Genomic DNA, 21,208 nt, shown 5'->3' with positions numbered 1-21,208 from the left:
GTGATAACCGGGCAGCTGGCCCGGCCGGTCCCCGGGCAGGGAGGAAAATAGACTCGTAAAAATTCGGGCGCCGTGCCTTCCCCTGCAAGCTGCAGTCGGAGCACTTCAGTGTAGGCAGCCTCACTCCACAGAAGCTTCGTGGCAGTGAAACAGACTGCCCTTCTTCAAAAAGAACAGATAATAATAATAATAAAAAAAAGATTTAAGCGGTTAAAGTGGGAGGGGAAAATAACAAAAAAAAAAACAACAACAACATCCCCCAGCTCACCCAGCTGTGCTAATGAGGTGCCCACATGCCACGTGCCTCGTTCTTCACTGGTGCTGCTGCATTGCCTGCGAAGCCCTGCATGCCTCCTCACTGCTGCCTCTCTCCAGCAGAAACCCGGAGGACGAGAGGCGACCCGCAGTAATTCGGAGGGGGCCTGACCGGCAGCAGCCAGACGTGGCTAATGGATGAGACAACAGGCTGCGCCTCGGGGCTGGCAGGGGTTTTGGTGAATGGAGGCTTCCTGACCTGCATGTCTCTGGCTTCACTGGAGACCTGCCAACGCGTGCCAGCTGAGGAGCTGGACCGCTGACAGCTTCACACTGAGCGCTTTGTGCCATGGACTCAGCGGCTGCCACGCGTTTTTCTTTTTCTGTCGCCGTCGGCTCTTGGATTTTGGTTTCGTTTGCTTTATTTTCGGAGGAGGCTGGGACCTGAGGAGGCGAGGAGTCAGCAACCCTTTTTTTTTTCTCTCCCTAAAACAACAGTTTATTTAGGAGCTGGAAGCGGTTTTACAAACTCTTACTAAACTTGCACCGCAAGCACCATGTTAGCCAGAGCAGAGGCAAACTCATTCTGTGCTTTCAGAGCCTCGATACTGATGCCACTCTCCTGCAGGGAACACCACGCTGACCAGGGTGGCTCAGTATTTTTGACGTTACTAACCTGTGAGACAAATCCTCATCCGCCAAAACGCTGCCACAGGTTCAGAAGAGCTACAGAAATTTGCCGCTGCAGATTACACCTGGACTCTGTCTTTACCTGGAGTTTTACCACTCCGTATCCACGCTTCTGCATTTCCTAATGGCAGATGCAGTAGCCCACGTGCAGGCAAATGCACTCTGGCACGTGCTTGCTTGCTCTCTGGCTGCAGACACATTGGATGCATTCAGCCTTCTGTGACAACAACCAGCAATACTCCTCGGAATACATTTCCTTATTCTGGGCATTTTTTGCATTTTGAAGGGAAAAAAAAATGGGGTGAGATACAGCTTCTGCACCTCTGAAGATGCACCTGGGAACACAGCAGCCTCGACCCACTGCCAGACAGGTCCAAGGGTGATTTCTGCTCCCTTTCCTCACGGTAAGCCTTTTCAGAGCACAGTCCCATTCACCACGCTGTTGCATCACTCCTTCTGTACATAAACGATGAGCTTATTTCCTAATTGCTGAAGCTGCAGCTGCTGTTGCTGCCATTGCAGTGATTTGAGAAGTAGATCCCATTTTTCTAAATGGGTATTTTCCGAGGAGAATTGGCAGAAAAAGGCAACTACAGAGAGCTCTGCTTCTGTCACACGCTTCCAGCAGCGGGAGCAGCGAGGAGCGTGACTGACCCATCCATCACAGCAGGGCCAGCTCGCCAAAACATGCAGAACCAGGCAGCCAAAAAAGACACCGGCTGGGAGGAAGTGGCAACTGCTCCCAACTACACTGCTTAAAGGCACACCCAGATGAGGAAATCAAACCTGGCATTAGGCTGCGGTAAACATTCAAGCAGCCAGCAGTCATCTGAACACTGTTCACCACGTGCTTCTCCATACTTCCAAAGCAGAGGATGGTGGATGGCAACACCTCCTGAAAGCCCCAGCTCCCCGGGGTCCCCAAGTTCATTCTGAAGCGAGGTGGTCATGAAGGACAAAAAGCAGCCACTTAGGAACACGCAGACCTTGGGTAGACTTCATGCTAAGTGAAAAAACACCAGCCAAGACACAAGGGGAGTCTTCAGATGGGAAAAGAGTCCTACCAGGCTGCTGCTAGACAGACTAATAAAGTTAATGAATAAAGGTTACACATTAAATAGGCAAGCAATGAGTCTCACATTTATATTGAAAATCAAATATAAGCTACCACTGGAAAAATAAAATGTGAACTGAAAGCCAGAAGTCTAACTGGCGTACAGAATACTGATAAACTGGGAGGAAAATGAGGAGAATCAACCGGGAGAGTAGAATCAAAACTGATTTTTATCTATTGACAAAGTTTACTGTCTCCAAAAAGGAGTAAGTAAAGCACAAGTACAGAAAGTACTGGAAATGACCTACATGCAGAAGAAGGAAAACAGCTGGGAACTACTACGAGAGTTTGAGAGGCCCAAACATTCAGAGTAATCTGACAGGCTCTGGGAAGTACAGTCTACATTCACGTGCATTTATTCTGAGAACTACCAGATTGCTTTAAGGAGCTTGTTCCCCACCACCACCCCTTGAACTACGGAAGAACACATATGCGACTAAATTAGAGTTTGCACTGCTAGGGAAAAAAAAAAAAAAGAAAGAAAGAAAAAAATACACATAACAAGACTTGCAAAATTTGCTGAGCAACAGCAGTTCTTTGAAGATGATGGCAGGTGGCAAATAGTTAGCATTTTTGAGGATTAGGAGTTGCAATACAGATTTTTTTTTCTTTTCTCTCTGGATTTGCAAAAATCTCAGGCTATGTCCTACCAACAGAGACCACACCTTCCAAGACAACTCAGGAAGACAAATGCCAGAAGTTGGATTTTTTTTCCTCCTTTCTTGTTCTGATACAATCTGAACACAGAAGGGAAGAGGGAATGCAAAGTCTGCTACAAAGAATGCAGGAAAGTGACTAAAACAAAGTCTCTGTTTAAAGTTAGAAAGTAGAAAGAAAGAAAGATTATCATCACAGAGAGAACTCCATGCTTTCAGACACACAGATGTTCTGTCGCTCTCTGTGTATATAGCAAAGATACCTGAGGAGAAAGTGAGCTTTATCTTACTGCTTTGGAAATACCTTCTTCCCACTGTGATTTCGTGTGAATGATTACACCTACTTTGAACCGTGCAAACTCAAGCTCAGTAGCACCTTGCAAATACTCTTCTTTCCTGCCTCTTTGAGTAAGACCACAACCCAGATGCTGATCCTGAGCCTTCTCTTTCTCAACATGACACACCAAACTGAGGAAGGAGGAGGGTCACATCCTGCATACAGGTGGCTGCAGGGACTTGCACGCCTCTGTGTGGATAGCTTGGAGGTCACAGGACCAAATCCAGCCCAAACACAATATTGTTATTAACTCTGCAAAGCTTCATTACTGGCACCTTCTGGCTCAGCACACCCCACAAGGACCCCCACAGTGCTCTAATACACAGAGAGGCTATCAGTCGGGTCCAGAAACTCACGCACACTCCCCCTCCTCCCAGCTCTCCCATCCCCATCTGGGGAAAATTAAGCCCACCTCAGCAGCAAAAATTTGTTTTTCGCCAGAGGCGAGTAATACGTAACTACAAAAGAGGTTAAACCAAAATAATGACAAGAGCTGAAGTTGTTCCTGAAAGAACATAAACACCACACACAACTACCTCAAGCTTCCCCTTCTCCCTTCCTCTGAACCAGATGCAGAGGGCAAATAAGCTCTGCTTTCCAAAGCACGCCAACCTGTCCTTCTGCGAGGACCTGCATGGATAACCTGCAGGCCAGCTGGCATCCCACCTGTCCCACAGAAAAACCACAGGTCCCCATCAGAGGGGGCATGGTCAGCATCACACAGCTTTTGTTGGGACTTACTGCATTTAACCACGGCTGGCAGCTGATAGGACAGCAGGGACGAAGTACCCAGACACGAAGAAGCCCATAGGAACTTGCAGCCCGCGAGCCTTTAATCATTTTTTTCCCTTTTTTTTTTTCTGTTTCTGAAGGCATGTGACTGGCCTTCACATACCAGAGCTGACCCCTCCCAGAGCCAGTGATTTCCTAAGAGCCGAAAAGGATGTTACCCTCCCACTTACTCATGAGAAGACGTGGTTACGCGTGTGCCGTGCATTAAAACCTCACGCCATCTAGGGTCTGCGGGCCATTAATGCTCAGGATCCCTCCACAGAGACCCAAAAGGACGGTGGTGCTGACTGCCTGCTCCCAAGATACCCTCACCATGAGGAACACCTGCTTCTTCTCCTGCAATAGACACGCTGCATGCAGTTTCCAGGTGTAAGCCATTAACTCTCTTGCTCTCACATCCACCCTCTCCTCCTGTGCAGGACCAAGAAGAGCTGTCAGTATTTCACAGCCTGTTCCCCCATAAATTAGCGCTGGTACCAGGATGTGTCCTCCCCCCTACGCACTTTCCCACGCGCTTTTTATGTCACCGAAATACCAGCACACAGGGAGCTGCAGAGTGTTTGGTTTCAGTTTTTGTTTGCTTTCAGCTGGAAGCTGATTTCTGGAAGACAAAAAAAAAAAAAAAAAAGGAAAGAAAAAGGTGCGGGGCAGGCTTCTCATCGTGCCTGACTGCAGCTTTGCAGGATCCCCCTTGCAAGCGCCCTCCCTTGCCAATCCCTCTGCCTCCCCTGCAGGGCTGGCTGCTGCTGCCGCTGCTCCTGTGCCGAGGAGCCCTCCGGTGGCCCAGGGCTGCGCTGCAGGACAGCAGCTTCAGGGAGAGCATCCGATGCTCGGGCAGAAAGAGGCAGGCTCTCCGCCGAGGTGGTAACATCTCTGAGGCTGGTAGGGTTTTGCAGTGCTGTGGGAAATGGTGTCCTGTAGCAGAAGGAGTGAAGGATACCTCACGAGTGTCATGCGGGTGAGAAAAGCAGTTCAGGGTTGCTTCAGGCAACACAACCACGTACTGTTATTCCTCTTAGGAACAGTACCTGCAGTTTAGGCAGGTGTTTCTGGTTCATACCAAGCATTGCAGTGACAGTGTGCCTCAATCCCCCCTTAAATAAATCTCATAGGACCCCCAGCACGCACACTGCACTCCTCAACAGCACACGACAACACCGTGGCTCCCCTCTGGCTCCCAACAGTAAGGCAAACATGATCTGCCAGCCATCTGTGCCCTGGTGTAATACAATATAATATTAGAATATCGCCATGGGGGTGTGGTTAATTGAGTTATTGTCTGGAGGATTACCCATCTGGGCACATCCGTGGCTGGCAGCTCTGCTGCAGCTATGCTCTTTACCCGTACCTGCCGTAAGAGAGCGAGCTCAGGGTTTGCTCTTACCAGCACCTTGTGGATTACAACAGGAGGGCTTTGCCACAACACCACTCTTAGGAACATTTCTTTCTTCTTTGTATAGCAAGGGAAGGGAGGGGAAAGAATTTTTGAAAGCCTCTGTTGGTATTTCACTGTGGTTGCAAATTTAAACTCAATCGAACTTCATTCTGCATGAAATTCATACTAAATAGGCAAACAACATGTTAACAAGCATTACCTAAGCTCACCTCGTCTTCATTAAAACTTCTGCCTTGATAAGCCAATGTGGATCTTACCTGGTGGTACTTTTCACTATGTGGGACACTTGAGACTACAGCTGTGGGGTATCAGACCAGGGTTTGTATGTGCTGCTTGTCTTCCACTACTCCAGTCTTACGGCAATCTCAGGTTTTAGCGGAAGCACAAGCTGCCAAGTGTCAGGACTGACCTCAGTTTCTGGCTCTAAACTCCTTGTAGCAGATTAGCAGTCACTTTCTATTAATTGGCACCAAGCAGCTCAAGGTTGCACAAGATTTAAACACCCCTTTTCCTGTGAAATTGATGAAATACCCAAACTACTAAGTTCTGCCTGATCTTTTAAGGGCAAACTGTACCTTAATCCATGAAGCTGGAAAAACTACCTCTGCTCAAAGGACTTCTTTCACACTTGCACAAAAGGACTAAAACACATAAAAGACCTCCTACCACTCATGCTCTGGAATACCTAGACTAGACTAGTCCTATCTAATGGAATAGTCTAAGGGCTCTGAGATAACAGCCCGTCCCTGCAGGATGGTGACCTGAGGCATCTTCGTCATTTGTGAGGTCTCTCACCCCTCATTACTGCTGAGAAATAAAAAAACATTACTGCCTTTGGCTGTAGCTCCCCCACTTTGTGCGTTGCTGCCTCTCAATATCCCCATCTCTCTTTGACCAACACATTATGAGGGAAGTTTGCTCATAGAGCAAGTTTATATAAATACACAGTATCTTCTGACCACTTAGCCCAGTGTTTATTTCTCACATAACTCTTCTCTTACTAGGTTTCTTTGCCTCTCCCTTTACCTAAACAGAGATCTTCAGTATTTTTGCAATACTCCTTCCTCTTTCAGTCAGTTGCTACTGCACTAGTAAAACAAATCAGTTAATTAGTGCAACTGCTAGGACACAGTGGGAGCAAAACCTCGTCCCAGCTGAAGAAACCAGCAAAATTCCTACTGGTCTCATGAGAGAAAAAGCCATGCCAAAAGACACATCTATAACATCCAGATCATAAGCTGCATTTGGACATCTTGTGCATGTGCACAGATTTCATTCTTCCTAAAATTGCTGTAAGCAAATTCAGGTGTAAGAGGAGATGAACAGTGTTTATTTATAGCAGGTAGCTAACTCCTCCGGGGACAAGTCCCACAGATGCTACAATACAGGCCAGCCTTTTATTGACACAACTATGACAGAGACACCTACTAAAAACATGTACATTTGCACTTTCTAATAAAACAGCAGGTTTGGATGGCTCTTTTCTCTTCTGCACCTGACTCTGTTACAATGAAAATCATTTGGTGTAGAAAACGTGCAGCGTGCAGAGTCATAACTACACTCTGAGACAGTCTGCTTCACTACACAGGCATCAGAACAACTAAGCACACACACAGAAAGCTTATCCACTACTTTTACCTTTCCAAACGAGGAACTTCTGTGACATCTCCTCTGAAGAGCGTTTCACTTACATCCCTTAAACCATTGGCAATGCCTTCACTGCAGCTCTTTGCTTCCCCGTCAGGGGGAAGCTGAAAGACATCCGTCTGTCCTGAGGCTGAAGTCCGTTCTAAAAACTGACTGCCCTCCTTCATGCGTTGCTGGATCATCGGAGTGAGTGACATCTCGAAGCTGAAGTAGCTGTCAGGCTCCGAGTATAACGTCTCCAGTGACTCCGCGCTGTAGTATAAAGAGGCATTGTCTAGGATGTTTTCGAACTGCGAGCTGTACAGATCAGTGGAGACGTCAGAGTGCCTCTGTCCAAGGACATCTTCATATCCTCCCACGGCGGCTTCCCCCTCCTCCATGATCCTAGAAATTAAGCACAAACAAGCTCGTTTCAGTTTGGCAGCTAGGTTTGGACCTTTGAGTGGACCTCCTTGTTTTCCACCTTTCTGGACAGAAAGGTCTGTGCTTCGTGCAGGAGACCACACCATGGACGACCCACCAGCATCTCACACCACCTCTGCTCACAACAAGCACCATCTCCCTCTCCACTCTGTTACAGTCCTGGGGACATGAAAGGAAACAGAGTTATGGGCAAAAGCACTGTGGGGGGAGGCATGATATTGCCTAACAGTTAACACCAGATGCTAGTGCACTCACTAAATCATAAACTCTCTGTTAGCACCATCCCTGTTGGCCAGGACAGAGCCACAACCCCAGCCAGTGGCCCTGGGGGACTGGAGGAGGCCTCTCCGAAATAAGAGAGAAGCAAGAGCCCAGCCCAGGAGCCCCATGGGCCTGGCCTTCACCTGACACAAGGTGGAGAGAGCACAGTGTATGGTTACTGGCTATTTTTTTGAGCTTTCCTTCCAGCTGAGGGAAGCCAGCAGCTTTTCACATATGTTTGTTTTGCCCAAAAGCTGAGATCTGCTTGCCCTCACCCGGCAGCAGGGCCTGAGGCCTGGCAGCAGCAGATCTCAGGTGTTCATGGCACCTGTCTGCCACCAGTGCTGAAACCAGAGCCGCCCCAGGCAGTAACCAAAACAAGTCCTGAGGGCCCCAAGGGGCTAGATGCTCCCCAATGAGGCCCACTGGCCTTCCCACAGCTGTGGGGGCACCCCACACCCCATTACAGACATGGCCAGGAGCAAAGGGCAAGCAAATCGGGACGCTCTCACAAAGAACAGCCTGTGGTTCATAAATACACCTTGGTGAACAGGTAGACAACACAGAAAGCACGTCACTGCATTTACCCAGAAGTGACTTCGGCTAAATGTTTTCATTATCCAACCTCACAGAGGTGCTCACACGGTGCTTGCACGAACTTGGCTCGAAACCAGAACACCTATCAGGGCACATGCGGCCAGGCCTGTGTGTTGCCGCTGTGTAACTATACACCATCCTGGCTACACCTGCCAGAGTTGCTTCGCCACACAATTGTTACTGGACAGACTGCAAAAGACACTTTCACACTTCCAAAGACAAGCTTGACTTCCAACTGCATCAGCACAGTGTGGACAGGACTCAGCCCAGCCTCACACACTGGCCACCACTGCATACTAACCATTACCATTTCCACCATACTGCAGACAATCTTGAGTTGCCACTGATAGCAAACCAGCAGCTCCTACAGGGGCAGGCAAAAGTCCCATGCTTGCAGTAAGAGACACCCATCCAAACCCCCACAGCCCCCAGAAGCCATCTCACCTGCCCTGGCCTCTCGCTAGCACAGCAGTCTCCTCCTCACCGCGGTTCTTTCTGTCCTTCACAAAAACTTCATCCTCCCCACTTTCATCAAGCAATGCCAGAGGAGCGGCTCCACAGGCAGCTCCCAGCTTGGGGTCTTCCCAGACCTCTCTCCCAGAACTATCTGGAGAGGCAACCAAGCCCGGGGAGACCATTGGTGGCGCAGGGTGGCTGGATGTTTTGGGGAATGCCTTCCTCTCCACGGATGCGGTCTCCAGCAGCGAATGCTTCTTTTTGCTCTGCTCCTCTGCTTTTTGCAGCCATAAAATCTCCACCCCTTGAAATTCTACATGTTTGCTCACAGCTGCCTCTTTAGAGAGCCTCCTCTCAGGACCCATTTGCATTTTGCCTTGACTGTACGCTGAAAACTCCTCGAAATGCGCCCACCCTTCCACTCTGCTGGCTGCTTCCAGGTTTGTCGCAGATGGTCTATGACAGCTTGTCTCCTCTGCTGTGTGGACCTCCTCAGTTTTATTACTGGTGGCTTGCAAGGACTCGGACTGCTTTTCTCCAGTCCATATTGCAGCCAGATCTTTCCCTACGATCAAATGCATTTTTTCCTCAGCTGTTCGTTCAGATGGAAGAGGCATGTCTGAGGTTTTTTCTTGGCCTGCTGGAACTGGTTCTCTGGCTGTCTGTACATTTTGGCTGCCAGGAACGTTCTTTTTTTCCATGTGTGTCTCCGAATCAAGAGCAGTATTTGCTCCCTCTTGCACCTTTGTTGCTTCTAGCCGTCGAGAGATTTTCATAATCTCTGGCACGTTACCCGCAGGTTGTAAGCCTTCTTCCGCAGCATGCAGCTGTGCTGCCTTAGCATGAGCTCTAGACTCGTCCACAGAAGCCGCAGGCTGAGAAGGAGGCCTGCCAGGTACCTGGTGACTGTCCCGTCCTTCTGGGCTGCACGTCACAGGCTCTGCCTGGCCCTCTGATGATGTCCTCAGTGTGTCTCCACTTGGCTCTATAGTGCCGTACTCTGGAAATTCATTGATGATGGTGTGGGGGAGCAACGTGTTACTTCCATGGCCACTACCTGCCAAAAAAAAAAAAAAAAAAAGAGTGTGGATTTATCTACTTTGTGCATAAGCAAAAAGCCTAACTACCGCATCCCAGCCTTTCAGAACAGAGCAATTGTGTTTGTCCCTGCAGGGAAAATACCGTTCTGTTTAACTCATTTCTGCATGCTCTCACACTGCAGCTATCCACAACTGGTCCTCTTGCATACGAGTTTTTGGGCAGCCCTATGTTGGAAGCTTGCACTGCCGAGGAAGGAATGCCAAAAATGTCTGCTACACTTCAGAAAGGGTCCCAGTGGCCCATGAATAGTCTGAGGCCACACGCCAAACACAAAGGCTGAACGAAGCAGATACTCAGAAGTTTAACATCCATCCACAGTATGCGCCATACGTAGTGGTTTCACTTAAAAAATACTTTGAGGTCATTTTCACTTACAAAGATGAAACACCAGGAAGGTAATCAGCCACACCCCATATATCCCACAAAACCAATTAGTTAAATTATACAGCAATTAATGGGCAATTAAACTTTCTGCCAGTACTACCCTCCTCCTTTAACAACTCAGGTAACTGACGGTCATGTTGCAGTAATGCACACATCCCAAGTAGCTTACATTTTCTGCTAAAAAAAAAGTTAATTCAGTGCTTCACAAAAAGCTCACTCCCCCTCCCTTCTCATGCTATTTTTCAAACGGATGTAAACAGAGAGGGAGAGAAAACTGATGGTGGCATTTTCAAAGGAGCCGAGCACCCAGTGGTTCCCATTGTTCTTGGGTAACACAGACTCGGCTGTTCTCAGAGGGACCCATGGATGGCACACTGACGCAGATCTAGCCACCTGATATTACAGTCCAAGCTGGAGCTGAGCTTTTGGAAAAAAGCAGCAGCAGCTGCGTTCTCTGCACACTTCTGGAAAGACATAGCCTGGAGTTTAAATTTCTTTAAACCAAACAATGAGGAGGCCAAACCCAATCACCTACTCCAAAAAATGTCAAGGGGCACACCTCTGAAACCAGACACCCACTTGCATCTGGACACTTTGCCCTGCTGGGGGGGGCATCACTGGGTGCTGCTCTGCAAACCCATGCCTGTCTCCTCTCTGAGCTGGCCACAAGCCATTGCTGGGGGGGAAGCCATGTAGCTGTGGTTAATGATTTTCAAGGTAAAAAGGAGAGTAAGTTAACACGAGTTCAGCACCGCATGAACGTGGCTATATATCTGCCAGCAGTTTGTAAAGACAAGGAGAAGCAGGTCACACCTGGCAGCTAACTAGCCAGTAGCTCTATCCACAGGGTAAATACCACACATGGTGTGTGTGTATGCAAAGGATCAAAATGACAGACTCGGACTACACCAAACCACAGCCTCCTCCCCAGCAGGTTCTCTAGAATCTCCATGCCTTTGATTTAATCACTCCTGATTTAAACTTCAGGTTTCACCTACATGACCCGGCTGCTGTTGAGGACAGTGCCTGGGCAAAGCAGGGACCTCTGCTGCAAAAGTCACGCAGCCTCAGAGCAAAGAGAAAGGTCCCACAGGGCTGTGAGGAGCAGAGATGCCCTGTCCACATCTGCACTGCCAGACTGCCTTTGTCACAGAGTTTCCAAGCCCACAGGTGTGGGTGTACCAGATGAGTCTGAAGGAGGCTGTGGTATCTTTTCTCCACACAAGCATCTCCAGGCACAGTGCTTTTTCTAAGTGATTAGGAGCCCCAGGTAAACAGCCCCCAGTGTATACAAATTCAGTCTCACATCCACAGAGAGCTTAGGTGCTGCAGCATTAATGCTGGCTGCTGCCCCATCACTGTAGATGTCAGTAAACTCTTCTTGGAGGGCTCAGCTCTACCTACAGCAACTCTCAGCTTGCAGACCCACCAGACGGGGTGCCCCCCATGGCAGACGCCGCTCCAGCTCCAAATCCCCAGCACCACGGGGAGGCACATGCCCATGCCCCGGCCTTTGCACATCCCGAAGGAAGGCAATGGGAAGTGCCCACACAAGCAGGGACCCCCGTGCCTCCCTCTGACCCACACACTCGGCCCCTTGGAAGGAAGCCCGGGGCATCGGTGTCCCCCCGGCCCCCCACAGGGCTGGGCTGCAGCCAACACGCACTGGAGGCCAAGCCCCGACAAGGCACCGCGCACAGCTCCTGCCAAGGGGCCAGGCTCGTCTCTGCTAATTGCTATCTTAGCTTCTGAACTGACAGGAGGGAAAACAGAGGAGGCCTTCTTTCTGGCAGTGAATGCCGCACACACTGCCGCGCGCCCCATCCATCACCGATGGCCGCCGCTTACAGCAGCGAACAGTCCCGAACAAGTTCCTGCTTTGCTTCTCCTCCTGAACGTCTTTCACAACCTACTCCCAAGCAAACACGACCCTCTGGCGAGCCTGGTATGCTCAGGAAAAGCCATGAGTACAGAACACACAGGCCCACAGAGACGTACAGGAGCTTGCCATACGTGCAAGCTGCAAGTGTTTCACCTGGGCACCATCACAGTAGAAACCTAAGGCCTTTTCTACCCCGAGGTCGCAGCAGCAATGCTCTGGGAGGACTTCTGCTGCTGCAGTTTGTTACCACAAGCAAATGGGGTTCTCGCCTGCACAGCATCCTGGAGAAACATTGCCTAATTCGATGCCTGACGTTGCCTGATGAAAAACAAATATCAAACGTGGCATCAAAGCGACAGCCTGTTCACCCTGCCTCAGGCAGCACCACACACCACGCTGCTGAGGCCTCCGCTCCTTGCAGCACACCACCAGCACCACCACCATCACCACCACCACCACCACCAGCTCCTGGAAGGGGCAAAGCCTTCCCCAAGGCTCCGTGCACCGCTTCAGGTGCCCAAGTCTGGAGGAGCTTGAGCTCTTTAAGGGAAACTCCTCCCTTATTCCCATCCACCACCACAGCATCATGTCTTGCTGCAGCTACTGGCATATCCTGTGCAACCCCATCCCCCAATATGACTGCATTACAAACAAGGCTAGAAAGGCAACAACAAAATTTAAGGACCGCACTGAAGATGAGCAGGGAAAAAAATACCCACCACCAAACAAACAATGAAAGGACACACACTCTCAGGTAACACCAATTTCTACTTTGCATTGAAGGTGGCTTCTTTCAACAAAGCAAAAAAAAAAAATGAAAAGGAGAGAGAAAGAGCTAAAACAGCACGGGGGCGAGTGGCGAGAAAACGGGCAAATATAACCTAACAGCAGCTGTCAGCCTTTCGTATGACTAGAGGTTGAAAGAATTCATGACTTAAATCAGGCATAGATATGATATTTCATAGGTAAATAGCCACTCCGTTTCAATCAAGCTTGTCTACAGCATAATAAAAGGAAATTCTAGGAAGCAAAACACAAGTTACAAGCATAGACAGACATTTTGTTTACAGGTACATTTTACAAAAGAATGGTGTGTGTCTCTCTCTCTATGCAGTATATAGATAGACAGATAGACAGATTAGCTAGCTAGAGAAATCAGATATATTTGCTTGAACAGTCTCCTTACTCACAGAGGTTACTGTAGCTCCAGCAGTTACCCATTGGTCAAAGAAATAAAATGCACAGATCATCAGTTTATCTATAGCGATACCAGCTAATTCAATTGCTGCTGTTCTAGTCAACTGGAATCAAAATAGTTTCAAATTTCCTGGCAGCTGCTGCCCTGCACTGCACACAATGATGTAAATGGAAGCTTTCTGAGTATTATGAAACTGATGGGGGAACTGCAGTCTCATTCAGTCTATCGCCGGAGCTAAGGAGTCCACCTTGGCAGCTTGCAGGGGGAAAAAAAAAATCTCCTCCAGCACAGGCTGCCTGATGATATGCCAGGGAGATGTTTGTGCTTAACTGCCGGGTATTGTAAGAGGAATAAAGGGGCAGCATGGTGATCCTCAGAGTGGCGTGCTGGTTTCAGAGCAGAAGGCGCCTGACGGCTTTTCAGCGTTACTGAGCTGGAAGGGTTCACACAACAGTGCAGGCATCTTGCATTTTATTTCTCTGCAGCTCCTTGCGCTGATCGCTAGCAGCACATAGGTGAGACCGCATGCAGAACCATACCATTGATCTTCTGTTGCGGGCATTTATTGCCTTTATTTGTAAATGGCAAATTAGGGCCATAAAAACAATGGGTGCACTGCAAGGAAACGATCTCAGGGTGACAAAGTTTAATGAACAGATCACAGCAGTTACGGCACAGTATCATTCCTGCACCTTTCTGGAGAGGGGGAGCCACAGGCATCGTGCACTCCCTCGGGCAGAAACTTCAGCGGTAACTAAAGCTATTTGGATTTATCAAGCTGTGCCTGTGCAGGCTGAGCTGGAGCGGCCCCTGCCTGTGGGAGAGCAGGGATGCTGCCACACCACCGTCAGCAGCCCTTTTGCCAAATGATGTCATTCTCCGTGCCGTGATGGTCCTGTGCTAGCCAAAGCTGAGTGATTTACGCGATGCAAGCACTGAGGATTTCTAACCAGACTGCAAATGACCACATCTTGCTGCACGCACTGGGAGCACAGGTTTCTGCAGCTTGCAGCTGCTCTGGGCTTTTGGGCAGCTTGCTCACCTGGGGAAGCTGGAGCCAGGCCTCCACCGGCCCATCAGCATTACACAAAAAACAGGTTGGTGGAAATATAGGAGCTGACAGATGTAGGGAGAGTAGGGCAAAGAGGTAAGGGAGAGCTGCTTATAAAGTAAGCATGGGCTAAACATCACAGCCACCTCCACGTTTGCCTTAGCAAACACACAGTGGAAGTGAGGGGAGCCAAGGATACAGATGAGCTTATGCATAAGAAACGACCATGCAGTCTGGTATCCCTCACCCCAAAAAGAGAGGACCAGAGGGGGTCACTGGTGAGTCCCAGGGACGCAGACCTGGTGGCGGCTGACAGCTGAGAAGTTAGACTGACCAGCACAGGGCAGGACACCATCCATCCAGCGCTAGCAAGGACCACCAGGAAACCTCTGCTGGAAGAAGTTACCAGAGAAGTACTGCTCTCTGTAGTTCTCAGTTCCCTAAATTCTGTTATTTGGCCACAAGAGGCTGCATTAGATGAACCTTCAGTCTGCCACAGGACAGCCACTCTTACACCAGGTACATTTACCAACAGCATCTCCACCAGCTCCTTCAGCTCCAGCTCCTGCAGTCAGCGATGATGTGACAGGCGGGTTGGCAGCACTTGAGAAAGGAAGACGGAGGAGTTATGAGTGTAAAGTCTGTCCTTTAAGAAAGCAATGACGAGAGCAGCATGTAAAATATATGTGCGTGTGCATGTGTGGTTTTTTACAATTGCAAGTCTTCCAGCTCTATTCCACATCATGTGCTTTCTGATGGAAAGCCTTAGGTAAATAACGTTGTGACTCAATTACATATTTCTTTTACAGATTTTAGCCATTTCCCAGTAGTAAATGGGGTTTGGAAGCCTCCGGTGTAACTCAAACCACACTGAACTAAAAGCCCTCCACTGGGCACCTCATCGCTCCCCAAGCTGCAGGAAAGAGGGCACGCTGCCGCGGCAGCTCGCAGACCCACAGTGAGCTCAGAAGAGGACCCAGTCCAAAACTAACACACAGCACGTGCTGGGAGAGCTTACTGTGAGGGATTATCCACTACAAATTGCTGCATGGGCCACAGATGGTCAGTGAGATAGCTTGGTCCCCAGAGTCATTACCCTGGAAAGCGAAAGGGTAGAGACTGAAACAGCTGCTAGCAGAAGGGGGAACGGGAGGGAATACAAAGGGAAAAACTGGGCTCACTACCCTGACGTCAGTGGGTCTTGTTATATGCACAGCATTTTATTTCTTTAAAGGCACACCGCCTGCAGTGAAAGAAAAAACCTTAAGTTTTGGTTTTAAAAAGTTGGAAAATATAAGCATTAAACTCAAAATTCAAATGGTAAATCCAAAAAGAATAAAAAAAATATCATTTTTCCATTGCTGTGATTTAGAAAGGAAGCTCCTAACAGGTGATTTTCCAAGTGCAGATAGATACAGTGATATCAGTAATTATTTAAAAAGCTCCCTAAGAACCTCAGGCTGAAAGCACAAACTTTTGGAGCAGTGACAACCCACAGCTGCTTTGACACTCGCAGTGACTATAAAGTGAAGACTTTGTAGCTCCCGGAATCCACTTCCATTTATGTATTTAAAATATTGTCTTTAAAAGAATCTTTTTAAAACCCTCAAAAAGTCCTTTAAATGGAAATATATTCTCAAATAAAGAAACTGCTCCATACTTCAAGGTAGAAATGACGGCTTAAAAACAAAAAAAGCGAAAACAAACACACAATTGCTCACCAATTTGAGAAACCCTGCATCTTTGCAGCAGCTACTGAGGAAACTAGACACACCCCTGTGAGAGGATGTCATTTATTGCATTTTGAGATTTGGGATCAATTAGCTGGGCTAAGAGAAAGCTGGGTAAGCAGTCTTCAAAGCATCCCAGGAGCTGGATATCGAGTTATGCACACAGCTAAAATAAAAGTAGCCGCATAGAGGGACATGTGCATTTCCCAGGCTTGGAGTCTTTGCTGCTAAAGGTGCAGCTTGACATTGCACGGGCACTCTTCAGCAAGCTAGCATGGTGAATGAGATTCCCTTCCTCAGTAAGCTGAATGGTGGTCAATAAACAACGCAGGGGTCCAGAGCAGAAGGCGCTCGTTAAAGTGCTGAACTGTGAACAGGAAAGATATTTGCTGTACCATGTTACATTTTACGAGCCAGAATTTCATCTACCCATGTAATTTTAATTAAACGTCTTCTACATGTTCATTACCAAGTCACCTTTAGCAGCAGGACAGTACACTGCTGTTCCTCCGGAAGCCTTTAGAGATAAACCAAGGCTACAACACGATGGAGGGCTTCTGTGTGCGTGCTGCCTACCTCCTTTGTCTCAAAAGACGACAGGGCTGTAGCAAAGGAGAGGAGCGGAGCTGATGGCGAGGATAAGCGACGATGCAGCTGTGCCCCACCGCGTCCACATACGGCCGGTCGATCAAGTCAGCCAGCTGAGCCCCTCCTTCTGTGCCTTGTGGACTTGGCTTTGTTGTGCTGGGGAAGCTTTTCTGCTGCATTCAGCTGCTGCTGAGCTCAGCCTGCACCCTGTATGCTCCGGGTGCCCGCAGAAGGCCAGCCACCACCAAGGGGCTGCCAGCATCACCAGGCCCCCAAGTATTTGTCCATTTGGTTTCAGGGCGTTCCGCCGCTCCAGCCGGCAGCCCACAAATGGGGAGGTAATTACTGCCTCAACTCTGGCATTTCCTAGCTGCTGAGTGTTTAATTCTGCACCTTAAAAAAAAAACAATAAACAAACAGCCCATGTTTTAACTATTATTTGTACTAAACCCTTGGCCTTCAAACAATTTTGTTGTTTACTGAGTTAAGGATGTGGTAATCTCCTCCCTGCAGCTGTAGGTTATGATAACTTGAACTACCCAGCTTTCAAGTGCAGGTCACAAGACATGCAATTTCCTCCTGCAGAGCCATGGACCTCGCGTAATGTCTCACTGCCAGCCAAAGAAGACAGCAAACATCAGGGACAATTAGGATAAAATGCAGTGTTACCAAACTACCACTTAAAAGCTCCTGCTGGTCTTCATTGTGTCAGAAACAGTAGTAGAGCCGCAGAAAGAACAAAAAGTAAGCTTAGAGATTCAAGAAGGCACAACGGAATGATGGAATTTCAATTAGGAGCGCATGGGCACCACAGGTTTTAGCTATCCAAGAATCCAGTCTTGCATGTACCCCTGTTAAATGTTGCAGGGCATATCCAAAATGAACATTTGACGTACTTATCTTCACAGGCTCTGGTCACTGCAACATGAACTTGCAATCAGCAGCCCTTCGACCCTCAGAAAATACAATTTTGTACCTTTTCAGGAAAGCAGAACTGCAGAGGAAAACAGCAGCCCAGGGTGCCTAGACTTTCAAGACTGCCTGGAAATGCGAAAGGGCAAGAAAGGAAAACATGACAAAGGGTGGTGTTATTGACATGGACAGAGATGTGGTTAAAGCACGGGGGAAGACTGCAGCTAGCAATCCATGCTAATATGAGGTTGATGCAGTACATGAGCAAATTTGATGTAAGGGAAGTTTTAGAGTGAGGATCATGAGTGTGTCACATTACGCAGTGCAAGGAGGGTGCAGCAGAGCTGGACATGCATGACTGGAAGTGATGCAGAGAAAGAAAGCAAAGCAGAAGAGCAAAGGTCTACCTAGAAAGTAAGCAATACGTATTTTACAGAAAGGTTAAGAGGGTAACTTTCTCAAGGCTGCTTAAATCAGCAGTATAGGGCCACCATCTGGACACAATACTGGGAAATGTTCTCAAAGGGACCCTGCCTGAGGCAGGAGGTTGGACTAGAGGGTCTCCTGAGATCCCTTCCAACCTCAATTATTCTGTGATTCTGTGAAAAAGGGTGTACAAAAAACCAGCCACTATGTGCTTCCTTAGCTCCTGAAAGAAGCCAGAGAAATTCTACAGCAAATGCACTTATTGCCATGATTCAGTTTCAGGAACAGGTATGTGGCATGGCTTAAAGTACATGTACATATTTCATTTTCTTCTGCATATCAGCTCTGGCACTGTTTGACCATTGGAAAGGTGATTCAGCATGCACTGCCAGGAGAAACTAAACCTTTTTTTAGACTTTTTTTTTTTTTTTACTCCATTTTTACCGGCTTACACTTGCTAAGAAAACAGATGAGCACAAGAGCTAGCATGAGACAATCCGCGGCAGCATGCGGCTGGGACCATCTCTTCTGGCAGAAGCAAGCTGTTACATGAGCTCAGTTGCCTCATGACACCTCACTGTACACAAAACAGCGAGTGACAGGCTTTCCAAAAAGCTATTTGTTTCACCAGGAATTCAAAAACAAGCTCCTTCCAGCAGCTGTTGGGAAAGACCAGATTTGCATAGCAACCCGGGAACTACTTGTACAGGGTTTTTTTGTGAAGAATGAGATTATACACTTAGTTACAGAGGAGGGGTGAAAGCTTTCCCCTCCTAGAAGTATCAGAGAAAAGACTGTTCATGAATCTTAAGAAGATATTTGCTTCTTAACAACTCCCTTGGATTTCTTTCATCAAATAACAGGGATTAGGGATTTCATGTTTCTTAAAGCAATTATTTTGTAGCCCTCCCCTCCCCCCCCAATTTTTCTTTCCCCAAGGAAGCACTTTTTAGGACTAAGTCACTTTGTCAAAACTCTTTTTTTTTTGGCATTTAAATGTATAAACTGCAAAATCATAACAATCAGTACTCTGCAGCCTGCCAAAGCCTAAGAGATAGAGCTGCTCAATAGAGACCACTGTTAGCATGGCCAGTTCCAGAGGAGGATATGTTTCCAGACCCATACAAGTGCCCTTTATGTTAACAAGGCTGAGAAGACGTCTTGTCTGCTCCGGCTGAGTTCAGATTTTAGAAAATATTTTCTTTTGCTGGAGGCAGAAAGCTGGGGCTCCACCGAGGAGCAGGGCAGGGCCGCGAGGCTGCGGAGGCAGCACGATGCAGCCCCACGAGCAGGCCTCGGCAGGAAAATTCGTGTCCCCTCATCCTCCCTGCACACATCTACCCACCTGCCTCGAGGAGGATGACCAGGGACAGAGAACCAGGGACAGAGGAGAAAGGAAAGCCAGGCAGGACAGTCACATGCTGAAGACCAATAGACGAGTACAGAGACGACCTGGGATTGCAAATCTCCCCAATAAAAACAGACCAAGGGCAGTGAAGGAGAAAAAAGAGGAATTGTTTGTAATATGGTAGCTTTATTAACACGTACATTTGAATATAGCAATGAAACACCTCTTCTACACACATTTAACCAGGTGTGTTTTTTTTCTCCTCTCACCTGTGAAAATGACTGCTAGCGTAAACCTGGAAGGCAAAAATCAGTCCAGCAGCTTATTAACAGTCTGCTGTCTCCAGAGAGAGACCTAGGCAAACAGAAGTGCTTGCTACACCATCCCCCAGTCATTGTCCCTCTCTGTGAAGTGTCTTCTCCAACACAAGTATTTCACTACCCAATTAAAAAAATCGTACTCTCAACAGCATCCAGCAGGGCTTCGGCAATATGGCTGTGTCTGAGAGAAAGGCCAAACTGGGAGGCAGAACTAATTAAGCCATTCAGCAGCTTATGTATTATGTTCTCGTTTTCTGAGGCCAGCCAAGGCACGAGTGAAGCCTCTTTAGGTCAGATAAATGAAAGTTCAGCTTTACTGCCCACAGCGACAAGCTGTTCTCCTGATTAAGTTTAAACACCAGTGCTGCTCCTGGGCCCTACTGCTGTCACTCATTCGTCTGAAATCTTACATACTTTGACCCATGAAAACCATGTCGTCTTTATTTTAAAAGCAACTTCAGAAAGTAGCAGGTTGGTTTGGATTTTCAGTGATGTTTTTTTTTTCCATCCCCATCTAATATAAAGAAGGAGAGAAAGACTTTCAGGCATAGCTGCTTCCCCCAAAACAGTCTTCATCACCTGCAGATACACCATGACATCTTCAGTATAGGTTAAATCAAAGGAAACTATGATTTGGTGCACAGGGACCTGGGTTTGTACTACTGTGACCTGAGCCAGCCCAGTCATTCATCTCCAATAAATAAGCAACTGAAACCTTGAAGAAAAAGGGTCAGCGCCATTCTCATGCATCCATTTTGGCCAGGCATCTTGCAGAAGGAGGAGACTGCCTTTGCCTGTGACACCACCGAGAAACCAGCCTGGGTTGGCACAATGCTGTGCAGCAGGGAACCTGAGTTTTGGGGAGGGGGAACAGGGGCCTTGAGGAGAGCACATATTGTCATCCTGGCTGGGGAAAACACACAGCAGAAGCAGTACAGTTTGTCAGACCATTATCACAGCCAGAGGGACAAACGTGACTGCAAATCCCAAGCTGGCCAAGTACAGGTCTAGCTGGCCAGGACATGGGATGGGACGAGAAGACTCTTCTAGGTCCTACCTGGATTTCGACAGCTGTGAATCTGCTAAAAGGAGAAGGACCATAAGGGAAGGGGCCCTTTATGAGACTCTGGTTGGTCTTTGTCACAGTCATTAATTCTGTGGGCATAGTAAAAGCACCCTTCCAACACAGTTTTGGGGTACAATTCACAAATGATAGATGTTAACCACTTAAATATTTGGAAACTCTCCTTGGAAGTCACTCCCTTTCCACTGCCTGTTAGCCCCTGCTGGTAGCTTCCGATTAATAAAGGTACAGAAGGAGATTCAGAAACAAGGCAAGAAGCAACACAGGAAAAATATGGCAAAGTACACACTTAAGCCAGTAAAGCCGCCCTTTATTTTAACTCTAAGTACCAATGCAGCACAGAATGCTCATCACATTTGATAATTGTTTTGGTTAGTAACGACAATAGATTCACTTGGATTTATTAGACACAGCATGCTTTATTTAATGCCAATCTCCGGAAATGTACTAATGCCTGCTGACAGTGCTCTCACATTGTCTCTCCCGAAACAAGAAATGAGGTCATTGTGATTCATGTAAGAATGCGATATACATTTCTGTGGCAATTTGTAAGTTTTTAA

At 47.9% G+C, this 21,208-nt stretch overlaps 1 protein-coding gene across 10 annotated transcripts in view; it reads right to left on the bottom strand.

The window, feature by feature from the left end:
- The window catches only part of PSD3 (pleckstrin and Sec7 domain containing 3), a 107,899-nt gene that overhangs the window by 72,340 nt on the left and 14,351 nt on the right, over positions 1-21,208 (bottom strand). For 6 of the 10 annotated variants that reach the window (XM_068667899.1, XM_068667895.1, XM_068667898.1 and 3 more), the window contains 2 exons: positions 8,613-9,681; positions 6,879-7,271 (listed from right to left, as the gene is read on the bottom strand). In XM_068667899.1, the coding sequence (XP_068524000.1) occupies positions 6,879-7,271; positions 8,613-9,681 (1,462 nt within the window). Of the gene's footprint in view, positions 1-268; positions 293-3,793; positions 3,952-4,014; positions 4,235-6,878; positions 7,272-8,612; positions 9,682-13,181; positions 13,228-21,208 lie in introns of those variants that run through there. The other 4 variants (XM_068667896.1, XM_068667900.1, XM_068667901.1 and 1 more) reach the window with 4 other exon arrangements.

The sequence above is a fragment of the Anas acuta genome, chromosome Z (genome assembly GCF_963932015.1).
Source record: "Anas acuta chromosome Z, bAnaAcu1.1, whole genome shotgun sequence".
In the NCBI taxonomy this organism is placed as follows: Eukaryota; Metazoa; Chordata; class Aves; order Anseriformes; family Anatidae; genus Anas; species Anas acuta.
Note: the sequence above shows the minus strand (reverse complement) of the source record. Positions and strands in the feature narration are given on the sequence as shown.